At 43.9% G+C, this 25114-nt stretch overlaps 1 protein-coding gene and 1 non-coding gene across 2 annotated transcripts; one reads left to right on the top strand and one right to left on the bottom strand.

Moving 5' to 3' along the window:
• Positions 1–390: 390 nt before the first annotated feature.
• Positions 391–20642, bottom strand: LOC102288113 (zinc finger protein 606). Its single transcript, XM_014480347.2, is given in 8 exon segments — positions 391–587; positions 590–2358; positions 6770–6868; positions 7097–7223; positions 17729–17817; positions 18286–18342; positions 19097–19206; positions 20246–20642. Coding segments are annotated over 7 exon segments (2223 nt in total). The 5' UTR covers positions 19128–19206; positions 20246–20642; the 3' UTR covers positions 391–536.
• On the top strand, positions 11160–11264 carry LOC138991900 (U6 spliceosomal RNA). The gene has a single exon (XR_011467795.1). It is a non-coding gene; the product is annotated as a U6 spliceosomal RNA (small nuclear RNA).
• Positions 20643–25114: the final 4472 nt, after the last annotated feature.

Here is a 25114-nt window from a genome sequence, read left to right as displayed (position 1 = left end):
TATTTCCAGTTGAAAATACTTTTCTAGGATAAAGTTTTTTCCATAACAATGCACTCTGAGCCACAAACAGTAGAGATCTCACTAATAGCCGTTTCATTCCCTATGTTCATGTTGCTCAAGTAGGATTCCTGGTGAACCATGAGGGGAGTCTCAAGTTCTCTTCATTGTACTTATTTGATTTTAAGCAAGGGCTACATAACTGTGGAAGGCTTTTACTTATTCTTTTCATCCACAGGTTTCTTCTACAAAGATAATTTCTACTGATTAATAGGGGGAGAAGTCTTACTAAACTCTTATTAAAATTTCCCCGCTTGATTATACTTATAGGGTTTTTTCAGTGTGTTATCAAGTGTACAATAAAATAAAAACCTCATCAATTCAATTCACAGAGTTTCTCTTCACTATGAATTCTCTGGTGTTGGAGGAGGGCTGAGTGACCAGTGAAGGCTTTTCCGCAGTTGTTGCATATAAAGCGTTTCTCTCCACTATGCATTCTCTGATGAATAATAAGAGAAGAATTCTTACAGAAAGCTTTCTCACAATGATGACATTTGTAGGGTTTTTCTCCAGTATGGTTTCTCAGATGCACAATAAGAGAAGAGCTCTCATTAAATGCTTTTCCACACTCGTTACATCTGTATGGTTTCTCTCCAGTATGAGTTCTCCGGTGAGCAATGAGATGAGAGCTACAGTTAAAGGATCTTTCACATTGATTACATTTGTAGGGTTTCTCACCAGTGTGGATTCTCCGATGAGCAACAAGGTGACAGCTCTGGCTGAAGGATTTTCCACATTTATTGCATTCATAGGGCTTTTCTCCAGTATGAGTTCTTTGATGTCTAACAAGGTGAGCCATTTGGCTACAGGATTTTCCACATTTATTGCATTCATAGGGCTTAATCCCAGAATGAATTATTTCATGTTTAGTTAGGGCTGAACGTTCTCTGAATGCTTTGCCACATTCCTGACAGTTATAGGGTTTCTCTCCTGTATGAGTTCTCTGATGGGCAATAAGGTGGGAGCTCCAGCTGAAGGATTTTCCACATTCAGTACATTTATATGGTTTTGCTCCCGAGTGAGTTCTTTCATGTTTACTAAGGGCTGAGTAATCCCTAAAAGCTTTTTCACATTCATCACATTTAAAGGGCTTCTCTCCAGTATGCATTCTCATATGGGCAATCAGATGGGAGCTCCAGCTGAAAGATTTCCCACATTCAGTACATTCAAAAGGTTTCTCTCCAGTATGAGTTCTCTGATGCCCAATAAGATGGGAGTTCCAGTTGAAAGACTTCCCACATTCATTACATACATAAGGTTTCTCTCCTGTATGAATTCTCTTATGTACAATAAGATGAGAATTCCAGCTGAAGGCTTTTCCACATTTATTACATTCATAAGGTTTTATTCCAGTGTGAGTCCGTTCATGTTTAGTAAGGGCTGAACGATTCCTAAAAACCTTTCCACATTTATCACATTCATAGGGTTTATCTCCAGTATGAGTTTTCTTATGTTGGATAAGGTAAGAACTCCAGATGAAAGATGTTCCACATTCATTATATTCATAAGGCTTCTCTGTAGCGTAAGTGCTTGTATGTTGTGTAAGGAAGGAGTCATACCCAAAGACTTTCTCCCATTCGTTGTATTTACATGCTTTCTCTACAGTACCAATTTTTTGATGTTCCATAAAGGATGAAAAGTAAAAGATGTTTTCATATTCTTTGTAATCATACTGGTTTCCTCCAATATGAATTCCCGGATCATTAAATGATGGGCTCTGGTTAAAGATTTGATGGCATTCCTTATATTCATAGAGTTTTTCTCCTGTATGCATTCCCATATGATCACCAAAATGCAGTATATGATTGAAAGATTTAACAGTATCAGTACATTTTAAAAGATTATCTCCAGTTTGTACCCTTGCAGGGTGAACAGGCTGCATGGACTGGTAGAAGGCTTTGTCATACTCATTATTTTCACAGGTAATCTTATCAGTATACATTATGGCTGAGTTACATCTCCAACTTTCAGCATTTACATCAGGCTTATAGAAATGTTCTACTTGAGAAACTTTCTGAGATGGAACAATGTTTAAGCTCTGGCTACACCCTGCTCCAAGTTCACAGAACTCAGAGCCTCTTTGAGATAGTATCTGCTTTTGCATGAAGACCATCTGCCTCATAGCTGTACTCTGGTTCACGTGATACATTTCTAATTGGTCTTTACATCCCAAAACTTCTAACCTGGAGAACCAAGGATCATCCCATATGTATCTCTCCAACTTCATGCTATGGGACTGTTCCTCCTCAAGTATGCTCTGTGTTGGGATCAATGCTTTGCTTTCAAGATTTTTCATCCATTCTGAAATAAACAGAAAAAGTCCATGAGAGTATAGAGAAACAAATTCTAAGAGTAGGGTGGACAAGGTAAGATTTATTGTCCATGTTATTGAAAAGGCAACTGTGAACTTGTTTCCAAATAGACTGGTAACCCAGAGAAACATCATAACAAGAAAGAGGAAAATAGTAAAGAGTGAGCGTAAGTAGTTAAGTAGAAAACAAAATGCGTAATGAATATGAATAAACCCATTTAGGAACATTTCCCCGTGTAAAGGAGGACTAGAATAAGTGACTATTGAAAACCTGCACTTGGTTTCCTCTGGACTTAGCGCCACACACCTTACCCTCTGCTGATGCTGCTCTGTATTATTTCACTGTAACAATCCACTACCCTGAGTTTAATGCCTTCTGAGTCCAGTGTGTACTTCCAGAGAATTACTGAACTTGGTGGAGGGGGGGGGGTGTCTGGAGGATCCTGACACATTCAATACTACTAAGGTGAAAAAATAACAACTGGTTAAGCAAAAGACATATGAACAAGCAGCCCCTCAGCAACTAATATTTAAATTATTAAAGCATGTCAATTAATTTCTATGTTATAATGTCCTATTGCTCTCCTATTTTGACACCTACCAAAAAAAGGAGGGGTGTTAAGTGAAAGTATCACCAACAAGGCGTCAAGCCTTATTTCCTATTCCACAGAGTTCACTCAGTAACACAAAACCATCTGCCCAAAGGGCAAAAATCACAAAGTTTAAGGATACTCCTAAAGTTCTTTTAACACTGCAGAATAATTTGTAGAGTGATGGCAGAAGAGACAGACTTGAAAGACAGAATACTGCAATGAAAAAGGTACAGGAGTTACAGTCTGATAATCTGTATTTAATTACTGGCTCTGCCACTCTCCTTAGGTGAGTTTTCCAAAGATTAAATGAGATTGTAAAACCAATAAAATGTCTGGCAAATTCAATACGTGGAAGCCACCTATCATCACCCTGAGTTATCAGTCCTCCAGCAACGGAAGGGTGTCTCCTAGTTTCCTATTGCTGCTATAACAAATCACCCATCTCACAGTCTGAAAGTCAGAGGCTATAAACGGCTTTCACTGGGCTAAAATCAAAATAGCTTTCCTTCAGAAGCTCTAGGGGAGAATCCATATCCTTGCTTTTCCCAGCTTTAAAAAGCTGCCTGCATTCTTTGACTTGTAGTTCCTCTTTCTATCTTCAAAGTATATTATTCCTATCTCTACTTCTGTCAATCATATCGGTGTCTCTGATACTCACTCTTCTAAGGATCTCATGATTACAATGGGTCCATCTGGACAATCCAAGATAATCTTTGCATCTCAAAAGATTCCTAGTTTAACTCACATCTGAAAAGCCACTTTTGCCATATAAAGCACCATATTCAGCTTTGGATGTGGACATTTTGTGGAGGGAGGAGGGGATCATTATTCAACATACCACAGTGTCTAAAAGCTACAGGAACCCAATATGGACCTAGACCCTGGTTTTCTTCAGGTTTTTATGCTTTCTTCACTATATACTATTTTCCCCTTTTACTACCCAAGTCCATTACAAGAGAGAGAGATTCTACTCTGCTAAAGAACTGGCATTTATTATCAATTTTAAGCTTCGCTCCTAGAAGTTAGAGAGTCCCTCTTTGTGCTCAGTTGTGTCCAATTTTTTGTGACCCCATGGACTACCAGGTTGCTCTGTACATGGGATTTCCCAGGCAAGTACACTGGGGTGGGTTGCACTTCTGCCTCCAGGGGATCTTCCCGACCCAGGGATCAAATTTGCATCTCCTGCATTGGCAGGCAGGTTCTTTACCTGCTGAGCCACCAGGGAAGCCCCAGAAGTCTGGGAATGATCTTCAAATAGCTTTTGAATTTTCCCAGTAAAAAACTTTTTTAAATGGTAGCTGACCAAGTCACTGACCAAACAATTTCTGACCAGCTTTACAACCAGTATTTGTGGCCTGAGCATATCTTCCACCTGTAAATTATAATCTCTGTGATGAAAGGACAATCGAAACACTATACATCACTGTGACTGTGGGGCTGTAGATGCTAAGCAGGTGGGAGGCCAGAAAAGGAGATCAGCATGACAGAAGCCATCCAGGAAGGTTTCACCCACAAGAAACGACATGAGCTCAGCCTTCGAGCATGGCTCAAATACAGACTGCCAGAATGGCACAAGCAGAAGCAAGCTGTGATGAGCAAAGGCATCACACATCCTTAAGGATGCCAGCTGAGTAAACTCCAGGAATTAGGCAGGAAATAACGAGAGAAAAAGAAAATAGAGAAAATAGGAAGGTCTTGAAATTGAGTCAGTTATTTAAAAGGTAATCCAAGTCATTGTAGATTTACTGGCAGAGGCCTCTTAATGGAAGACTTCAGGGATGTAAATCTAGAAATACCACCTGAGAGGCTCATAACAAATAAAATTTACTCAGCAACTTGAGCTGGATGAGAAGAGAGATTCCTTCTTAGAGAGGAAAGAACAGGGAGTCAGGATGACCTTCCCATTTCCAGCTCCGGGGATTCACAGAAGGCTGAACAAGGAATACACATCAGGAAGACGGGGACACCAGCCAGAAGGGAAAGTGAGATTCCTGGTTCTATCAGTATCAAGGAGACAGCTGAGATGATCTGCAAGAAGGCAGAAGTGTAAAGCTGGAGCTGGTGGAACCACAGGGCTCAGGATGATTACTCAGAAAGGTCAGCACATAAAAGCTACTGGAAATTATGACGCCTTGGTACAGGCTTTCAGATCCAGATGGGGGCAACAGGTAAGACCCCACAAAAGCCCACTTCATTAGAGTGGACAGGAAGATGTCCACCTTTAGGACTCAAGAGAGAGCACAGTATATTGTTAAATTAAAAATAACAAAATACAGAACAATGTGTACTGTATTTCACCTTTGGAAAGGTGAAAAGTAACTATTGTGTCTATATGCTTAACCAAAGCTGTGCAGTGACCCAGAGAGAGTTTATTCAAGGAGAATAGTTAATTTTGATAGTAACAGATTTGTAGCATTTTAACTTACCCTAATCCCATCTCTGACTCCTCAACTCAGCAGTAGCCTTGGAAAATAACATCCCATATTTCTGGTGCTGGAGGAAACAGAACAAAGCTAGAGCTTTTTCAAAGCCTCACTCCCAAAGAATAGTCATTATCTGAGCTGTTTGGTGATTCCCAGAAAGATCCCACTTGAAAGACTTGTGGGAACTTGCACAGTGCTAAAAGCTTCCAGGAAGTAGGGATCTGTCAAACATTTCCAGGCCAAGTTTTAAGAAGTCTTTTTTTTTTTTAATTACTGTCCGAGATGATGCAAAATAGTTGGGGCAAACGATATACTAACCAAAAAATGAAAGGAAAAGCTGAGGACTGAGATATGCATAGGAGCTTTGAAAAGTTCTAACATATTCCTGGGAATCTAGAAGGCCACATATATATACACTGTAGTTAAATTTTCAAAAGTCAAAGAAAGCAACAAGAGAGAAGCAAGTCATCACACACAAGGGATCCTCAACAAGATTAACAGCTTATTTCTCATCAGAAACCAGGGAGGACAGAAAGAAGAAATGTGTCAACCACGAATCCTATACCTGGCAAAACTATCATTCAAAAATAGAGAAATCAAGACCTTCCCTGATAAAACAAAAGGTAAGAGTTTGCTAGTAAAGCTGCCCTATGAGAAATGCTAAAAGGAGTTCTTCAGACTGAAATGAAAAGACAATAACTCAAAATACAGACCACCAATAAAGGTAACTACTTGGGAAAATCCAAGACTGTATAACTGCATTTTTATTTGTTTCCTATCTGATTTAAAAGACAATTACATAAAATCCAAACTAAACTGCTGCAAATTAAGATGTTAATTATAATTCCCAGGACAACCACTAGTAAAATAACCAAAAATTTATAGTAAAAGGAAAGGGGTTACCTGTGTGTGTTTCTGTGTGTCTCTTTGGAGGATAAGAACAGTGTGAATAAGTATAAATGAAACTTCCTTTCACTTACCCATTTTATATAGCTTTGAGTTTTTAAATCATGTAGATACATTATCTGTATTAAACAATCACTTTTTGATACTTTTTTTTTTTTTTTGGAAAGAAGAGTCTGTGACTACAAGGATACAAGTTTTGCAATAAAAAATTAAAAAGCAGGTAACTGAATGAGAAGTCTTTTTAGACAAAAGGGACAGCAGATAATATGAGAGGTAAGGAGGGAAACTGCAGGATACAAAAATTGCTACCTTGTTAAGAAGGTGGGCATTTTTGCTCTGAAAATAGTACAAGGGATGAAGCTTCTTGGAAGGAACTGTGATGCTTTCTGAGGAAGTGAACTCTTCATGGCCTCAGCCCTTTTCTCAAAAAGTAGGGCTTGGAGGAAGGTTCCTCACTCCCACCTGGGGCCTGCTCTCACCTGGACAAGTGCCTTGAAGAGGATATGCTGGTTCCATTGACCATGGCTCTTCTCCTTGCTCCAACAGGGAGATGACCTCAGGCTTGGTGATCTGATTCCCTACATGAAGAGGAAAAACATGGACTTGTGTAGTCATGTAACCCTCCTTCCCCTACTCTTTCCATGAGTGACTTCACTTCATACTTTATGATCAGTAGGGACTCCATCCTTGAACCTCAGGGCTCATGATCACCTCGGCCCTCCTGAGGCTCATGTAAGATGGTAAACAGGGAGCAGCAGAGGGTATTCCAAGGACAGCTTCATTTATTCAGCCAGCCAGCAGCTTACCTACAGAGAGCAGGTGCCCATAGGTCTCCAGCATCACGTCACGGTACAGGGTCCTCTGAACAAGGTCCAGCTGCCCCCACTCCTCTTGTGTGAAGTCCACAGCCACATCATTGAAGGTCACTGGTTCCTAAAAGACCAGACATGTTCCTCTTCAACCTGGAGACGCCTCTCCCTGCCCCCCATTCCATCTAGTGTTTTCTGGGGAGGGAGTAGGGCTGACAGCGTTGGGGAGGAGACAGAACATAGAGGAATTGCCCTGAATGTACTCAATATTCTGACTGATGTGGATAAGGTCTCACTGGGAGCCAGCCAGGGCCCTGCATTTGAAATGTACTCTTAGACAAGTGGATACCTGGGCTCACAGTAACCACAATAAAAATGAGCAGCTCTCTCCCAAGTCTTGCTCAGTCCTAGTAACACTGGGTAGTGTCTGGACAGTTCTCCCTGCTTTTCCAGAGCTGCAGACACTTAGTGAGACCAAGACTAAAACCAGGACCAGGATGGACGCAGAGCATGAGCCCTGACCACAGAGCAGAGAGCCTGGGGCTGACATCTGCTCCACAAGTGGGTCCAGGACCTGGAAGGGCTCTCTAAACATTCAGAGGCTGCCTTCCTGGGCACAGAGAGAAGTCTCCACTCCCAGACTGTTTCTGAGGACAGCCTCCCAAGCACTGGAGGTGGGGTGGGCCAGGACTGAGCAGAGCTGTCCAAGCCAAGGAGAACCACTAACAGTTGCTATCAAAGCACTTTGAGTTCTAAAAAGTTCAAACTGACGTTTTTAAGAAAAACAACCAGGAATACCCACTAGAAAAATTAAAGGATGTCTGATTTTTGCAACAAATGCATCCTGCACAGTCCTTTGAAGCCATCAAAGTGAGTCTCAGGTATCTGGGCACTTCCAGCGTGGGGCAGGGGCATGTCTTCCCTCATGAGGGCGGTGGGGAGTGAGCTGTGTGTTGTGGGACGTGTGCTACAAACCCCACAGCCCCTGCTCCTTTTGAGGCCTCTCTCTTGGCCTGTCTATCCACTATGGTCCTCTCCTCCAGGTCAGCACAGAATTCCCTCAAGACAAATACACTGAATGGACACGTGTGCGGTGTGCTTCCCCTCATAGCATCTGGTGAACCTCTACAAAGCCTATTAAACACTTCTCTTCCAACCACATACAGCCGCCTTCCTTCCATCCCTGTGGGTCATGGCTCATAAACCAAGCCTGTCATCTCTGATGAGGGCCAGCTCTCATGCTGGGTCTTCAGTATAGATTTCTCTACTGGTCTGAACTGCTCCCCTCACCCCTTTCACACAACTGGCTTGAAACACAGAATTGCTTCTGCTCCAGTGATTCTCTTACTTCAAAAAACATTTACAACTGCTGATCACAACCTCCTATGGTGAAACCCTCCCAAAACTCGGACTCCTCAATGACAATGGGTTTTCCTCTTGAAGACCTGCCCAGGCCTCAGTTTTCTTAATGGCAGCTGCCTCTACATTTTTGGGTAATGTAAACATTTTTACTTAAATGCGACATTCAGGTAGAGAAGTGCACAAAACCTAAGTGTGCACAAAGCATAAACTCACTGCACTTCCAGAGTGATACACTCAGGGGTGTTAGGGAAATTTTTAAAAAATAGTCTTGTTTAGGCTTCAGAGACAAAGCAGTACAGGTCTCTGACCTTGCTTCTAACCTGTGTGGACAGTGCCCTGACTGGGAGTAACTGCGTGCTGAGTGCAAGACTTGCAACACCTTAGATAAAATGAGGGAGGAATCTTGAGGTCCTTGCGCCCCTAAAGGGGGCCTGGCCAACCAAGCTCCAACCAAACCCCAAGCCCCAGCAACATTCCAAGTTTTACAAGACAAAACAAACAGCATGAACATGAAACAAGGCTTGCAGTTCGGTCACATATCGATGATGATCTCAGTTTGCCTCCGTCCTGGGATTATAAGCAGGAACCTGAACTGCCATCTCTGAAGTCTCACCCACAGAGTGGATGCGCTGCCTGGAACCTTTTCCCAGTTGGGACTCCGGATGTGCTGTGACTTGTGACTTCCCAGCACTGTTTAAGTCTGGATGTTGGTCAAAACCCAATTTAGTGATGTATCCTCCACTCTATTTCTCTTTTAATGTTAGTATATTGAAAGTAAGATAATTCTCTGACAAATATCTGTATTACTTATTTGTATATAGCGAGTGGCTTATTTTGTTAACAAATCCTTTGAATCTGACATGAAAGTGAAAGCTTTCGCCAAAACAGGGGGCCCAGGCAGGAGGCCATGCTTCCTGCCCAGGGTGCTCTTAGGATGCTATCTCCCTGGAAGGTGGCACCTACTTACATGGCGTCAAAGTTCAACAGTTAACAATATCCAAGCCTACACCCTGGCAGCAGTCAAGCAGGTGGAATGAGCCACAAGTTCATCTCCCACTCCTTCAAAGACCCCAGCAGATCCCCACACAAATACTTAGAAAGTAACAACCACCTTTAACAGAGACAGAAGGAAGAAAATCACTAGAAAGAATTCGCAACCCCTAATAAAACAGTGGACCCTGGCACTCTGGGAATGATCAGTGATGACTGCCAAACTACAGGTGAAAAGCAGACGTGGAAATTTACGATGGAGGGATCAGGCCGGCTGCACCTGCACCCACTAATCCATCACGTCGTCTGGAAATGGGGCAACAGACGACTTGTGCCACTGATGCAACACAGGAGGGGCTTGGCACCACCTGTCAAGGACTCTTGCCCAAAATACAAGGCCTGTAACTGCTCTAGCCTCTAGCTCAATTATCCATCTACAGGAGACAGCAGGATGAAGGCACTCATCTGAGGACATCACAAGGGCAAAATTAGGCAAACCAATAAGGCAGGCGACCTGGTTTCATCAGCATATGAAATACATGCAATGTGCCATCCCTGCTTGGATCCTGATCTGAGTAAACCAACTGCAAAAGATATCTTGGGGACAAGTGGGGAAAACTGAATGCAGGCTTGGTACTAAGTAATAAGTTACTGTTAATTTTGTTGGGTGTGATAAAGGTATTGTGTTCATTTCCTAAAAGGTGGGTATGTCTCAGATACAAACATGGGTGAAACAATGTAATATCTGAGCTTTGCTATAAAATACATTTTTTCCTAACACTCAACTTTTAAAAAAAAACTTATTTTTTTAAATTTTTATTGACATATAGTTGATTTCCAATGTTGTTTATAACTGTTGTACAGCAAATTGATTCGGTTATACATACATATACATTTAAAAAAAACACTCTTTTCCATTATGGCCTATCATAGGATCTATATTTTTTTAAGGTATCCAAATAGATGCAAAGGCAGAAAGCTGAAAGGTGACATTTGCTAAGGCTGATGAATGTGGCTGTCTGTGGTCAGCTGAATAATGGTCCTGCCAAAGACGTCCACATCCTAATGACCGTTACCTCAACATGACGAAAGATGTCACAGTTACAGAGATGTGATTACATTAAGGATGCCGAGATGGGGAGATTATCTTGGATTATCCAGGTGGGCTCAATGTAATCACAATGGTGCTTACAAGTGAAGGAGGCCAGAGGGTCTGCATCAGAGAAAATGAGACAATGGAAGCAGAGTTCAGAGTGATGCACAATGGAGGAAAGGCCCACGAGCCAAGAAATGCAGATGCCTCCAGAACTGAGTAAAAGCAAGGGAGCCAATTCTCCCCTGAGCCTCCAGGAAGATAAGAGCCCTGTAGTGCCATTCTAGACTTAGAACTCCAGAACAAGAGAATAAATTCATGTTGCTCTAAGTCATTGTTTGTGGTAATCTGTTATAGCACCACAGGAAACTAACAGGTTTAAAAATAGGTGATTTTTAAATATTTATTTTATTTAATATTTAATATTTTAAATTAATAAATATTTAATATTTATTTTTATTTATTTGATTGTGCCAGGTCTTAGTTGCAGCATGTGGGATCTAGTTCCCTGACCAGGGATTGAACCTGGGACCCCAGCATTGGGAGCACAGTCTCAGTCACTGGACCAACTAACCAAAGTCCCCAAAACCACCTAGTTTTAAAGAAAAGCCAGTGGTGCTCGCTTCGGCAGCACATATACTAAAATTGGAACGATAGAGAAGATTAGCATGGCCCCTATGTAAGGATGACACGCAAATTCGTGAAGCATTCCATATTTTAAAAAAAAGAAAAGCCAGTGAAGAAAAGAAGCCATCAGCATGTGGTGGTCCACACATTCCTGTAAGATCGGGAGCAGGAGTGTGGCTGACCAATGAAACACCAGAGACCTACTCTGCACGTGAGAAGGGGCTGCAGTGGAAGCGGCACCCCAGGAGAGGCTCCGGGCTCTGGGTTTAAATGCCACTGAAGTCAGGAGTGAAAATCAGGCTTAAAGGCCTGTACTCAGGTCACCTTTGCCAGTTGCCCCTCCCCCCTGCCAGCCACTCTATCTGATGGGAAAGCGTGTCAGAGGTTCTCAGGTTGCCCAGGTGAGTGACCGCTCTGGAGTTGAGACCCCCTTCAGCCCAAAACAGGCAGAGAGGAGGGGGTCTGTGGATGACCTGACAGTCAGCTGTATACCCAGGAAACTGCAGGCAGAACTGACCTGGTGATCGTGGCCCACCCAGGTCCATGCAGTTTAGAATGAGACTTGTCAGGAGAGACAGAAGACAGACAAGGAGGCAGTGAGGTCAAGAACCAAAGCTGCTCAGCTGCACAGTCATACAGTTCTCTGGTAAACACAAACAGATCGGAGGGCCCCTGAACACAGGAGAAACATCTGCACAGGTGGAGACTGAATTTAGCAGCCAAGGGGACAGAGAATCCAGGCTGTAGTCACATAGAACTTTCAATGATCTGAAATTCTAATCCCCAGATTGGAAAGTTTCAGTATAAAACAGGACAGGATGATACAAGAGGCTTGGAGTACAAGAATCTACAGAATACGAAGAGACAGAAAACACAGCAATCAGGTCAGGAGGTCATATAAATAACCTCAGGAAAGCAATATAAAGGAGGACAGGAAGGGATTTTGTTTTAAAATAAAGGACTTCTTTACATAAAATGCTAGCCATAAGCAAAAACAGATACATCTGACAAAAATATACCAAAAAACATTCCCCTGATAAAAGACACCATAAAGTTAAAGAGGAGAGTGAAAAAGTTGGCTTAAAGCTCAACATTCAGAAAACAAAGATCATGGCATACAGTCCCATCACTTCATGGCAAATAGATGGGGAAACAGTGGAAACAGTGACAGACTTTATTTTGGGGGGTTCCAAAATCATTGCAGATGGTGATTGCAGCCATGAAACTAAAAGACGCTTACTCCTTGGAAGGAAAGTTATGACCAACCTAGACAGCATATTGAAAAGCAGAGCCATTACTTTGTCAACAAAGTTCCGTCTAGTCAAGGCTATGGTTTTTCCAGTAGTCATGTATGGATGTGAGAGTTGGACTATAAAGAAAGCTGAGCGCCGAAGAATTGATGCTTTTGAACTGTGGTGTTGGAGAAGACTCTTGAGAGTCCCTTGGACTGCAAGGAGATCCAACCAGTCCATCCTAAAGGAGATCAGTCCTGGGTGTTCATTGGAAGGACTGATGTTGAAGCTGAATCACCAATACTTTGGCCACCTGATGCGAAGAGCTGACTCATTTGAAAAGACCCTGATACTGGGAAAGGTTGAAGGCAGGAGGAGAAGGGGACAACAGAGGATGAAATGGTTAGATGGCATCACCGACTCAATGGACATAAGTTTGGGTAAACTCCGGGAGTTGGTGACGGACAGGGAGGCCTGGCGTGCTGCAGTCCATGGGGTCGCAAAGAGCTGGACACGACTGAGCAACTGAACTGAACTGAAAGTTAAGACAAGCTACAGACTGGGAGAAGATAATCCATACACAGCAAGGATTCAGGATCCATAAAGCATGAAATGCTTATATATCAACAGAATCTACAGAAATCTAGACATGGGAGTGAGACAGAGAGAGAAAGCCATACAGATGACCAGTAACTACATGCAAAGATATTCAACCCCACAAACAATCAAGGACATGCAAATTAAAGTAATACACTTCCTTGGTTTCAAGGTAAGCAAAAATTAAAAGACCCAATATTAATACTGTCAAGTGGCAGCAAAGATGGAAACAGACACCTTCCCTCAGAGTGGGGAGACTGAGAAGGGGCTTTGCTCTTTCAGAGCCATGTGGCAGCACAGGTCATACTGACAACACATATGCCTAAAACTTAGCAAAGTTCTGCTCCCAGGAGTATGCCTAGATAAACTTACATGTGCATACAAGTAAAACTGTAATGTCCACACAGCTTTGTTTGAAATAGGAAAAATGGTAGAGGGAGGGAGGACTTATAAGCCTATCCACAGAACAGATGAATATAGAGTGCATGTCTTTGATGGGGCAAAAAGAAATGCACCTGATCTTTACACTCACATGGAGGGACCTCAAAATTGACCTTGAAAGGTGTAAAGAAAACATGTATAAAGCCTTGTTAAAAAGTATACAATTATTTATTACCTTGTATCTACAGTTTATTATCTACATGTATCATACTATCTACATAGTATGAAAATGGACTAGCTGTAAGTGGCTGTTCTCAGGAAGGGTGGGAGAAGAATGTAATTGGGGACTAAAAAAGAAAGCAAAGCAAATACAGCAAAACATTAACAATTGTTCATTTGGAGTGATGGGAGGGACCCTGTCTAGCTTATCACTTTTTATATTTTTCTATAGCTATAGAATTTGTCAAAAAAATCTAAATAAAACATATTTCCAGAGTTGAGAGATGTCATCAAAACTGAAGGATCCATGGTCTGCTAAATAGAAAGAAAAAAAGACCCCCAGCAGAACATGCCCCAACATCAGGGCCCACAATTCACGGAGGCCTTAGGGACACAAAGGAAAATGCGAAACTGAGGCTGGTGATGAAACAGAAGGAAGAGATGGCAGGAGACAGGCACCTAGCCTCACCAGCTGTGGAGAAGAGGTGGGGCTGGGAGAGGCGTGTCACTGTTATCTAATGCTCAGGAGCAAGGGGACAGGGCAGAGAAGGGCCCACCTCTAGGTAGGAGTGAGCCCTTCCAATTCTCAGGTAACCCTTACCTGAATTCCCATCTTCCAAATTATTATCTGCCATGATGAACTGCAAAGATATTTCACCCAAATTTTTGTAAACAGTTTTGGACAGATGGCTTTGCATACATGTATAAGCGTTTATCGGAGAAGGCAATGGCACCCCACTCCAGGACTCTTGCCTGGAAAATCCCATGGAAGGAGGAGCCTGGTAGGCTGCAGTCCATGGGGTCGCTAAGAGTCGGACACGACTGAGCGACTTCACTTTCACGCACTGGAGAAGGAAATGGCAACCCACTCCAGTGTTCTTGCCTGGAGAATCCCAGGGACAGGGGAGCCTGGTGGGCTGCCGTCTATGGGGTCACACAGAGTCGGACATGACCAAAGTGACTTAGCAGCAGTAGCATAAGCGTTTATCTAGACATTCTAAGGCACTTTATGAAATTTGATACACCAGCCACACTCTAAACCATGGGAGGACGCAGGGCATGATGAGCTGGGTCTCAGCTGTTTGCCTGGCAGTATCTCATCTGATTGTTCCTCCATTACCTGAATTCTCTGACCACTGGCCCCTTCATGGAACCTAGAAAAATTCAGATGGACTCTTCGGCATCTTCAAAACTTCATGATTTATTACTGTTTTAGGGCAAGCTCTTCGCAGAGAAGGAAAATGTAACTAGAGTGTGTTCATCCTTGAGACAATCAATGATGGGGGCAGAGTATTCTATTAACTGACGTCTTATATGCAAGTTTATTGTGCAGAAAACTTTGGTGGATTGTTAAGGAGGGGTTTAAGAGTTTCCACATTTGGAGTGGCTGGCTGGGGTTTTTTAATGGGCTGGAATATTATTATTTTCCCTGTTCATCAGAATAATGGGATCTGGACTCCCACTAGCTAAAACTTCACTAACCAATATGTTTCTAAAATCAGACTATACCGATAACAAGGGATAACAGCCATTTGATGTTTTCACCAGGTGAATACTTTATTTCAATAAATATTTAATTTGGAGGGAACAACAGAGGTGGAATGGGCTCTTGTCTGTGTTTCTGAAAACCTCACTTAATACAAAACTCACATATTCAAGGCTTGAGTTTCCCAGAGGGAAAGATCCAAAGTGAGTGTAGAGAGAGGGCCAGGAGTATGTGCTCATAAATTACAACTCTTCAGACACTGGAGGGTGGTGTTATTTGAATTCTCCATTTTATTTTCTTGGCATTAACTCTAATAATTCTCAGAAACCCTCACAAATATTGCCAGCTAAGTGCAGCACAGTGGTTATTAGAACTTCATAGCATTTCACTGCAGCTAACTTCTATTCCCAAGCAACTGATCCAGGGCCCATCTTTCAACCTAGTCTAGCTTCACTACTGATTATGTTACAGAATCTAAAAATGACTGCACACTGTAACAGCAGCAAACATCAGTCACTCAACTTTTGATGCCAGACAACCACCACGCTGCATCACACGATTCAGGCCTTGCCTCCCAGAGACAGCAGCGCTGCCATGTGGGGACAGCACACTTATGACAAACTTCACCAGTCAGCTTTTAAACTGTGGGAGGTTTTGTTCATTTTTTTTTTTAAGTTGGTGGGAGACACAAAGTTAGGCAAAGATGTTATTAACATTTTTATATCATAGCATCTCCCATTTGCTTGATTCATTACTGTGACTTAGGAATGAAAACCTAAATACAGTAGTGGAACTATTTTGTCTTTCATAGTAGAAAATCATTAGGATGCACCTAAATTCAAAGAATTAAAATAAAAATCTCTCATTTACAAGTAACCCTTCTCTGGTGGCTGAGACAGTAAAGAATTTGTCTCTGCAATGCCAGAGACCTGGGTTTGATCCCTAGATTGGGAAAATCCCCTGGAGAAGGGAATGGCTAACCACTCCAGTATTATCTCCTGGAGAATTCCAGGGACAGAGGAGCCTGGCAGGCTACAGTCCATGGGGTTGCAAAGAGTTGGATACAATTGAGCGACCAACACACTTCTAAAAAACTGAAACAGTAAGTTAAAAATGGCTATTTCTGTGTCATGAGAAAGGAAAAAATTGATAAATGATAATCACATCGATAACCTGTCAAAACATGCTAAGTGACAGAAGCAGACACAAAAGGCCATATATTATATGGTTCCCTTTATATCAAATGTCCACGATGGGCAAACACAGAGAGAAGTAAATTAGTGGTTACCAGGAGCTGGGAGTTGGGAAAACAGGGAGTAACTACTAATATGTATAAGGTTTCTTTCTAGAGTGATGAAAATTCTAGATACTGGTGATGGCTGCAGTTCTGCAGCCAATATACTAAAAAATCCACAGAACTACATACTTTAAGAGGTTGAACTTTATGGTATGTGAATAATATTTTCACAAAACAGTTATAGAAAAGTTCTTAAGTGGCTGCCTCCAATAAGGAGGCTTGGCAAGAGGGGAGGAGGGGGATGACACCTCTCCAACATCAACTCTGCTGCTCTGTTTCTCTAGGGAGCCAATCTTGTACCCAAATAATCACAAAGTCCTCCTGCTTCACCTCCCTTATACATATCAGATCTTGCTTCCAGGTGCCGATCAGACTGAAGCCTGATTCGCCAGCCTGCTTTCCAGTCCCCTTCTCTTCACTCCCCTGCCAGGAACATCCTTCCAGCTACATATTAGACCCTGGTGCTTCTTGCTCCCAACACTTCTGCGGCTCCTTACTACAACCAGGATGGAGCTCCAACTCTGTGGCAGGCATTCAGGATACAGCAAGGTTTTTCCTGGCCTTCTTGGCCTAAAATCAAATTACGGTCAGCCTTCACCCAGATGCTGGCCATGCAGTGTGTCCCCATGGTGCTAGAGAAGGCAGATTTCTCTCACCAGGCTATGCCCATCTGGCTGATGTGTCTCCTTCACCTCTTGGCTCAGGTGCATCCTATCTTCCAGGCAGCCTCCCTCTCCACAACAAAAGGACCCCAGCTGTGGCACATGGCCTCTATGCAGACTCTGTCCCACCTTCAAGGCATCCGTTGTGCTCAGCTCCTCCAGGGATCAGGGCCTTTCTAAGCACCTCAGGCCTGTGTCCTGAATCACATGTACAGCACCAGGCAGATGGTGAGGCCTCAGGAGCTGACTAAACCACCCTGGAAAGGGGGCTGCAAGCTCCTAAGGATGGGGGCTCACAATTGACCTTGTTCCCCTCCCTAAGCACAGAGCTCAGCAAATAGGACCAATGTGAGTCAGGCACTGAATACATGGGGAAGGTGGAAGGGAAAAGGGAGAGGGGACTGCTTGCCAAAAGGGACTGACCCTTATCTACCAAACAGCCCACAGCACAGCTGGGGCTCAAGGACTCTGAACAGGCTGGTTGACAGTGAGGCTCCAAGTCATGGAAAACTGAGTTCTCCCTACCTATGCTCAAAAATCAATAAACTTCTGGCTGATTCCTTCTCTATCCAAACCTTAGCTGTGGTAAATTGAGGAGCCGTATCAACTGGGATGGTCAGGGACAACCTCAACACCTTAGGAAGAAGGCAACCCGTCAGATAAAAGGAGAAGCCCCATCTCACCTGGGCCTGGGCTGTTGGGAGCCCTGGGGCCCTCCTCCTCTCTTCGGCGGTCTCCTCCATTTGCCAGGTAGAGTCCTGAGGGCACAGAGCTGGGGGAGGAAAGTCAAGTCACAGAGGCAGCTCTCTCTGCCAGAAGTGGCCCAGCTGAGTACTACTTCCAGACCCTGTCCCTCCCATTTGGGCAAGGGAAAAGATCCACTTCCTCACATTACAGATGAAGGCAGTGGGATCCAGAGAAGTTAAACAATAAATCTAAACACACGACCCATCCCCTGTTGTCCTGAGGCACTGTCGTAGCGAAAGTGCCTGTTCACAGCCTTTCTGGGTCTGAGCCCTAAATGGCTACACATGCATCCTGCTCTGGAAATTTCATCGCTAGATTCCTCAGTGATGTGTTCAGATCCTTCCCTGTTCCACCTCTACCAAGAGACGGATCTGGACCAGACCCTCTCCTCTCTCCCCACCAGCTTTGATTTCCAGCAATGGCAGGTTACTGATGGGAGAGACCACCACATAGTAACCAATGTGTCTGATGAAGAAACAGGGTCTTGACTCACCCCAGGAGGCCCACGGGTCAACAGTCGTCATTCCCCAGGACTGGTCCATAAGGATACCTACACCAGAGGGTCAGGTTAGGACAAGGAAAGGAAAGGACTGTGACACTGATCCTAGTGACTATAGGCAACAAGATGGAAAAGGAGATCTATCTCACTAACGTGCACAACAAAATTCCATAAATAGAGCCCAAGGACGTGTGGGGGGAAAAAAAAACATAAGCTAGATTTATAGCAAAAATGCACAAGTGGGTCACTTTCAGGAAATTTATTGATATGATACAGCTACTGAACAATTAAGAACGTAACTCCTTAAGTGGCTGGAGAAGTATCTGATAAAATTGAACATCATTTAATTTTTAAGAAACATTACTGGTCTTTTGATGTCTTTAATGACAGATACATGAAATGTCACTTAAAAATAAAACACACTACTGACACCATTTAATGTTGTTCTTAAATTATAAACCAACGCTATACAGTGAAAAACAATAAAACAAGTAAAAAACATGAGGATGGTATAGAAATTTTGGTTGTAGATGACTGTCTTCCAAGAAATTCCACAAATCACCAGAAAAATCTCTTAGAACTAATGAGACTTCTCAGGAGAGAACTATAAAACACAGGAAAATTACATTATCTTTTATACAAACAACCAAATAAAAAACAAAACAACCTCACTCAGTTCTAATTCTGTACCAAGATAAAGAGACCCCCTCCAATCCCAAAAACCCTTAGCCCCTCTACAGCTCTGACCCCTAGCTACAGCAGGTCACCACTAGGGAAGCCCAGATGAAACAGGATTTGTACTCACCCCATGAACCCCACGGGTTGATGGCAGCCATCTTGCAGGATTAATCCACCAGAAGCTCGCCGAGGAGCAGTGGATTTGGGTGATTATTGAAAACCAACTGCAAAACCCACCTAATAACAAAAGTAGGAAAAGACAAAAAATGGTTTTTCTCAAAGACTGTGGGAATAAGAACACATCCACAAAAACAATAAAAGACTTCTACAGAGCACTGAAAGAAAACAATTTACAAGTCAAAAACAAATTCCTGAAGAAAAATGAAGAATGACTCGGGTTAGCTGAAAAAAGGGCATGGTCCAGGATGAGGGGGGAGAAATTTGTTAACAGTTCTCATGAGACGGGTACTGACAGCGAAGAGGTAGCTTTTCTATTGATTTAACAAAAGTTGTTGTAAAACCTACCTACAATATTCATATGTAAGTAGTTGCCTAGAGCTGAGGGGAGGGAAGAACGGGCGAGTGGCAGCTTAATGGTTCAGGGTGGGGTTTTTTTTTTTTTTTTTTTTTTGCGGGGGGGAGGGGTGATGAAAATGTTCTGGAATTATATAGTGGTGATAACTGCAAAACGCTCTGAACGCACAAGAAAACCACGGACTTGTACGTTAAAATAGTTAATTTTAAGTTATGTAAATCTTATGTAGGAAAAAAAAAATCTGTCTCTTGGTGCAGGGGCCGACAGAAAACCAGATTTGGAGGCCACACCAACCCAACCCCCTAAATTCTAGACTTTTATGCAAGTTCTGCGACCTCTCGGAGGGCACCAACGCCAACTGGCAGAGCTCTGCGAATTCCTGGGAGCATGTATAAAGCACTGGAACGCCCAATGGGCACCGGGAGCACCTGGATCTGCGCCCGAACTCCAAGTTGGCACACTAAATATTCTGCACGCTTGTTTGCAACTTGACAAAGTCATCCGGTCACTGCACCTTTAAAGGAGGCCCGGGCTGTTCCCAGGTCACTTTTGACTTCCCTCTATGACAAATGAGAACGGGTTCTCACGAGAAACGCCCGTCGGGAAAGACAAGGTGGACTCCTAAGGACGGCCTCGGAGGCGTCCTCGCCACCTGCCTTCTGGCCTCTCATCCCAGACTTCCTCCGCACTCCCGCTGTGGGTGCGAGGCTCACAGCCCGTCCCGGTAACGGCGGACCTCACCTGGATCGCAGCCGCCGGCCTCCCACCCCTGCTGGCCGGTGACCCCTGCTCTCAGCGGGCAGCTAGACAAGCTCGCGCTCGCTTCGCCGAGGGCGTTCGGCTTTTGTTGCGGTCACATTCGTCCCGGCTCGGCCGTGAGCTTAGGGTTCCCGCCCGGGGGACAAAGGCCCGACGCGCGGGGCTCACCCGGGCCCTCCCAGTCGATCCAGCGCCTCCGCGAAGCCAGAGGCGGGCCAAGGGACCTGCCCTGGAGGCGAGCCAGGCGCAAGTGTAGGCGCCAGCTCTCCCCGCCCGTTCTCCCTATCCTCCGGGCCGGCGGCAGCGGCAACAGTAATAACCCCACCGCCCGGGCGACCGCTTCACTTCAGCCGCGGACAATGGCGGCCTCTCCCCCTGCCTCGACGGGGACGCGTCGCGTGGGCTACTGGGAGTGGTAGTTCCAGGGGCGCGCTTCCGGTTGGACCGGAAGCGCGTTCTTGGCCAAGTCCTGAAGCGGCACTTGTCACAAATTCCGCCTCCTAGGGATTTACTGGGACAGCAGTGTCCGAGGCCTTGGCGAGGTGGGCTATACCGTCCTAGACGCGGACCGCGCCGGCAAGGGGGTGGGGAAGCTCGGTAAATCGCCGCCCGGCGAGCCTCAGTTTGCCTGTCCGTAAAATGGCAGCTCACGGTAGCCGCACTTTGTGGTAACTTCGTTGAAGTCTGTTGAAGCGCTTTCCTTTTCATTCAGTAGTTGAAGAGTTGTAAGGGAAGGGCTGTTATGTACCCTTTTCTGTCAAGGAACCTAATTTTGAGCTTCGGCTCACGTATGAAGCCGTACCCCTTGTTACGAATAGAATTTGAGGAGGAACCCTTGCCCAGAGGATTCTGGCCCTCCTGGCCCCTACTCTTTCCTCCCCATTCGCCTCGCCTGTTAATTTGTCCACCCACGTTTCTATTGTTTAGTTGCAACAACAGTAAGATGGTCTGGAGAAGGAAATAGCAACCCACTCCAGTGTTCTTGACTGGAGAATCCCACGACGGGGGAGCCTGGTGGGCTGCCATCCATGGGGTCACACAGAGTCGGACACGACTGAAGTGACTTAGCAGTAGCGGCAGCAAGATAGTCAGAGTGAGTGACGGGTTGGAGAGAGCCTGGGGGCATCAGAAAGGCTCTGCTGTGAGCCAGGGCATGGGTCTGAGCAGAGGAGCCACAGGCCCTGGCCTCATTAAAGGATCACTCACTCTGGCTTTTGTGAGGAGAATAGGCTCAAGAGGGTGAGGGAAGGACCGTGATGACTTTTGAACCAATGCAATAATCAAGGTGGATGGGGATCAGTGGTCAGATTGTGGACAGGTTAGTATTTTAAGGGTAGCGCCAACAGGCAGGGGGTTCAAGTTTGTGCATCATGGACTGCAGTCCAGCCCCTAATATGGAGAACAAGGCGTGGAGAAGGCCTCTCAACGCAGAGCTGTTTACCGAGGGTGAGTGGAGAATGTGTTACAGGTGTGTGATGAAACTGCTTCCCTTTTGTCCAGGCCCCCTCCTATTTCGGTTACGGGAGCTTGCTGGATGGTGCCCTGCTCTCTCTGAGTGATGGGGTGGCCAAGACTGGGCCACACAGCCGTTTTGGATGCCTCTGTTACAGAAGTCTGGGCTGTGTCTGAGCTGTTACTGAGGTTTCTGAATGGGTAAAGACCAGAGCGGTAGTAGAATCTATGCTCTCCGTGGACATGCTCCCTCTGAGAGATGTCCAAAATGTGATCACCCCATGGCAAGTGAAGGGCTCCAGCTGGTTCCATTTCGTCATAGCCAGATGAAAATGAAAAGTAAAGGGAGGGTGACTCAAGGACACCTTATTTGGAAAAAGTAGGGCATTTTATCGGAGAAGGCAATGGCACCCCACTCCAATACTCTTGCCTGGAAAATCCCACGGACGGAGGAGCCTGGTAGGCTGCAGTCCCTGGGGTCACTACGAGTTGGACGGACTTCACTTTCGCTTTTCACTTTCATGCATTGGAGGAGGAAATGGCAACCCACTCCAGTATTCTTGCCTGGAGAATCCCAGGGACGGGGGAGCCTGGTGGGTTGCCATCTATGGGGTTGCACAGACTCGGACACAACTGAAGCGACTTAGCAGCAGCAGCAGGGCATTTTATGAGCTGAGTTGTAGGGTCACCAACAATAAAATAACTAGTACAAGTCATCTAGACTCGAAGTTATTAGTTTGGTGCAAAAGCAATTGCAGTTTTTGCTTGTTCAAATTTGCCGTTTGATACTGTTTTTGTTGTTTTGTTCAGTTGCTAAGTCAAGTCTGACTCTTTGCAATCCCATGGACTGCAGCACGCCTGGCTCCCCTGTCCTTCACTTTTTCCTGGAGTTTGCTCAAATATTGATATTGGAATACATTCTAAATAAATGTGGTTATGTTATATATAATTTGAATGCACATTTCTCATTTTTTTTTTTTGGTAATGATATTACTTGCTGTTGATTTTATATTTATTTTAGACTGAGAAAGATTTAGGGCAGGAAGAGAAGAGGGTAACAGAGGATGAGATGGTTGGATGGCGTCACCAACTCAATGAATGTAAGTTTGACCAAACTCCAGGAGATAGTGAAAGACAGGGAAGCCTGGCATGCTGTAGTCCATGATGTCGCAAAATGTTTGACACAACTTTGCAACTGAACAACAACAACAGTGGAAATGATGTTAGACAAAAAGCAAATTCCAGAAATTTTCTTATTTGAGTTCAAAATGGATCATAAAGCAGCGGAGACAACTCGCAACATCAACAATGCATCTGGCCCAGGAACTGCTAATGAACATACAATGGTGGTTCAAGAAGTTTCGCAAAGGAGACAGGGCTTTGAAGATGAGTGTAGTGGCTGGCCATCAGAAGTTGACACCAAAAAAAAAAAAAGAAGTTGACACCAACTGAGAGCATCATCGAAGCTGATTCTTTACAACTACTTGAGACGTTGCCAAAGAACTCAACGTCAACCATTCTATGGTTGTTTGGCATTTGGAGCAAATTGGAAATGTGAAAAACATCCATCAGTGGATGCCTCATGAGCTGACAAAAAAAAAAAAATGTTGTTTTGTAGTGTCCTCTTATTCTGTGCAACAGTGAACCATTTCTTGATTGGATTGTGACATGCAATGAAAAGTGGATTTTATATGATAACCAGCAATGACCAGCTCAATGGTTGGACTGAAAAGCCCCAAAGCACTTCCCAAAGGCAAACTTGCACCAAAAAAGGGTCATGGTCACTATTTGGTGGTCTACTGTTGGCCTGATCCACTACAGCTTTCTGAATCCTGGTGAAATCATTACATCTGAGAAGTATGCTCAGCAAATGTATGAAACACACCAAAAATTGCAACACCTGTAGCCAGCATTAGTCAACAGAAAAGGTTCAGTTGTCTATGACAATGCCTGACCAAACATGAGATAACCAAGGCTTCAAAAATTGAATGAATTGGGCTACAGAGTTTTGCCCCATCATTTGTATTCACCTGACCTCTGGCCAATCAGCTACCCCTTCTTCAAGCATCTTGAGAACTTTTTGCAGGAAAACCACTTCCACAAACAGCAGGATGCAGAAAATGCTTTCCAAGAGTGCATTGACTCCTAAAGTGCGGATTTTTATATTATAAGAATAAGCAAACTTTTCTCATTGGCAAAATCTTGATTGTAATGTTTCCTATTTGGATTAATAAAGATGTTTTGAGCCCAGTATAATGATTTAAAATTCATGGTCCGAAACTGCAAGTACATTTGCACCAATGTAATACCTCATGCTCTCAAACCCTAGGATTAACTCATTTTCTCCAGCTAATATTCTAAAAGTCACAAAGGTCAGCACTTGGGATTCTGAGTACCCCTCCTTGCCCCCAGGTGAAAGTCAAGATGTTTCTCTATAGCTGGTGACCATGCAGAGGCTCCCCTTTCACAGGTCTGCTTTGCCACCAGTTCAACATTCAGCATCCAATTTCTCCTGTCCCTGGAATTTAATGTTAGATGTCTGCTCCTTTTTCTTTTAAGAAAAATATGTAAGACAAAAATTTGTAAGAGATTCAATGAAACCTGTGAAAAGACTCCTAAGCTGAATAAAAAAAATGAAAAAGAACATCAACCTACAGGCCTAAACCCCTTTGTTCCCCTCTCTTCATTGGAAAAGACTCTGATTCTGGGAAAGATTGAGGGTAGAAAGAGAAGGAGATAGAGGATGAGATGGTTGGATACAATCACCAACTTGAGCAAACTCCAGGAAATAGTGAAGGACAAGGAAGCCTGGCATGCTGCAGTCCATGGGGTCACAAAGAGTCGGACACAACGTAGCTACTGAAAAACATTCCCCTCTGGAATAGAAACCCCCCTTCTTCCAGGGGAGCCACTGTCCTGAATGAGATGTGAATCACGCCATGTGTTTCCTGAAAGTTTACAATGTGTTGTTTCATAACAATACAAAGCACTTTTTGCATTCATATAAAAGCATCGAATTTCATCTACAACTTGCATTTTTTGCTCCATAAATTTATCATTACAAGATTTATCCTTTTGGCTTTGTGTAGGGTTTTTTGTTGCTGTTGTTTGTTTTGCCAGGTTACCTGTCGGAATCTTAGTTCCCCAACCAGGGACTAAACCCAGCCCCCTGCAGTGGAAGCATGGATTCCTAAGCACTAGACCTCCAGGAGAGTCCAAAAATTTATCCTTTTTGATATGTGAGACTCAATTTCATTTATTTTCGCTGCTGTATAGTTTCCCATTGAATGACTATACCACAATTTGTTTATCCTTTGGACTTTTGATGGCCACTTAAGTTCATTGAAAAATACTCATTAAAACAACACCCTAGAGTCCATGCTCCACAAAAGAAGCCAC

This window comes from Bos mutus, chromosome 18 (genome assembly GCF_027580195.1).
Source record: "Bos mutus isolate GX-2022 chromosome 18, NWIPB_WYAK_1.1, whole genome shotgun sequence".
Lineage (NCBI taxonomy): Eukaryota > Metazoa > Chordata > Mammalia > Artiodactyla > Bovidae > Bos > Bos mutus.
Note: the sequence above shows the minus strand (reverse complement) of the source record. Positions and strands in the feature narration are given on the sequence as shown.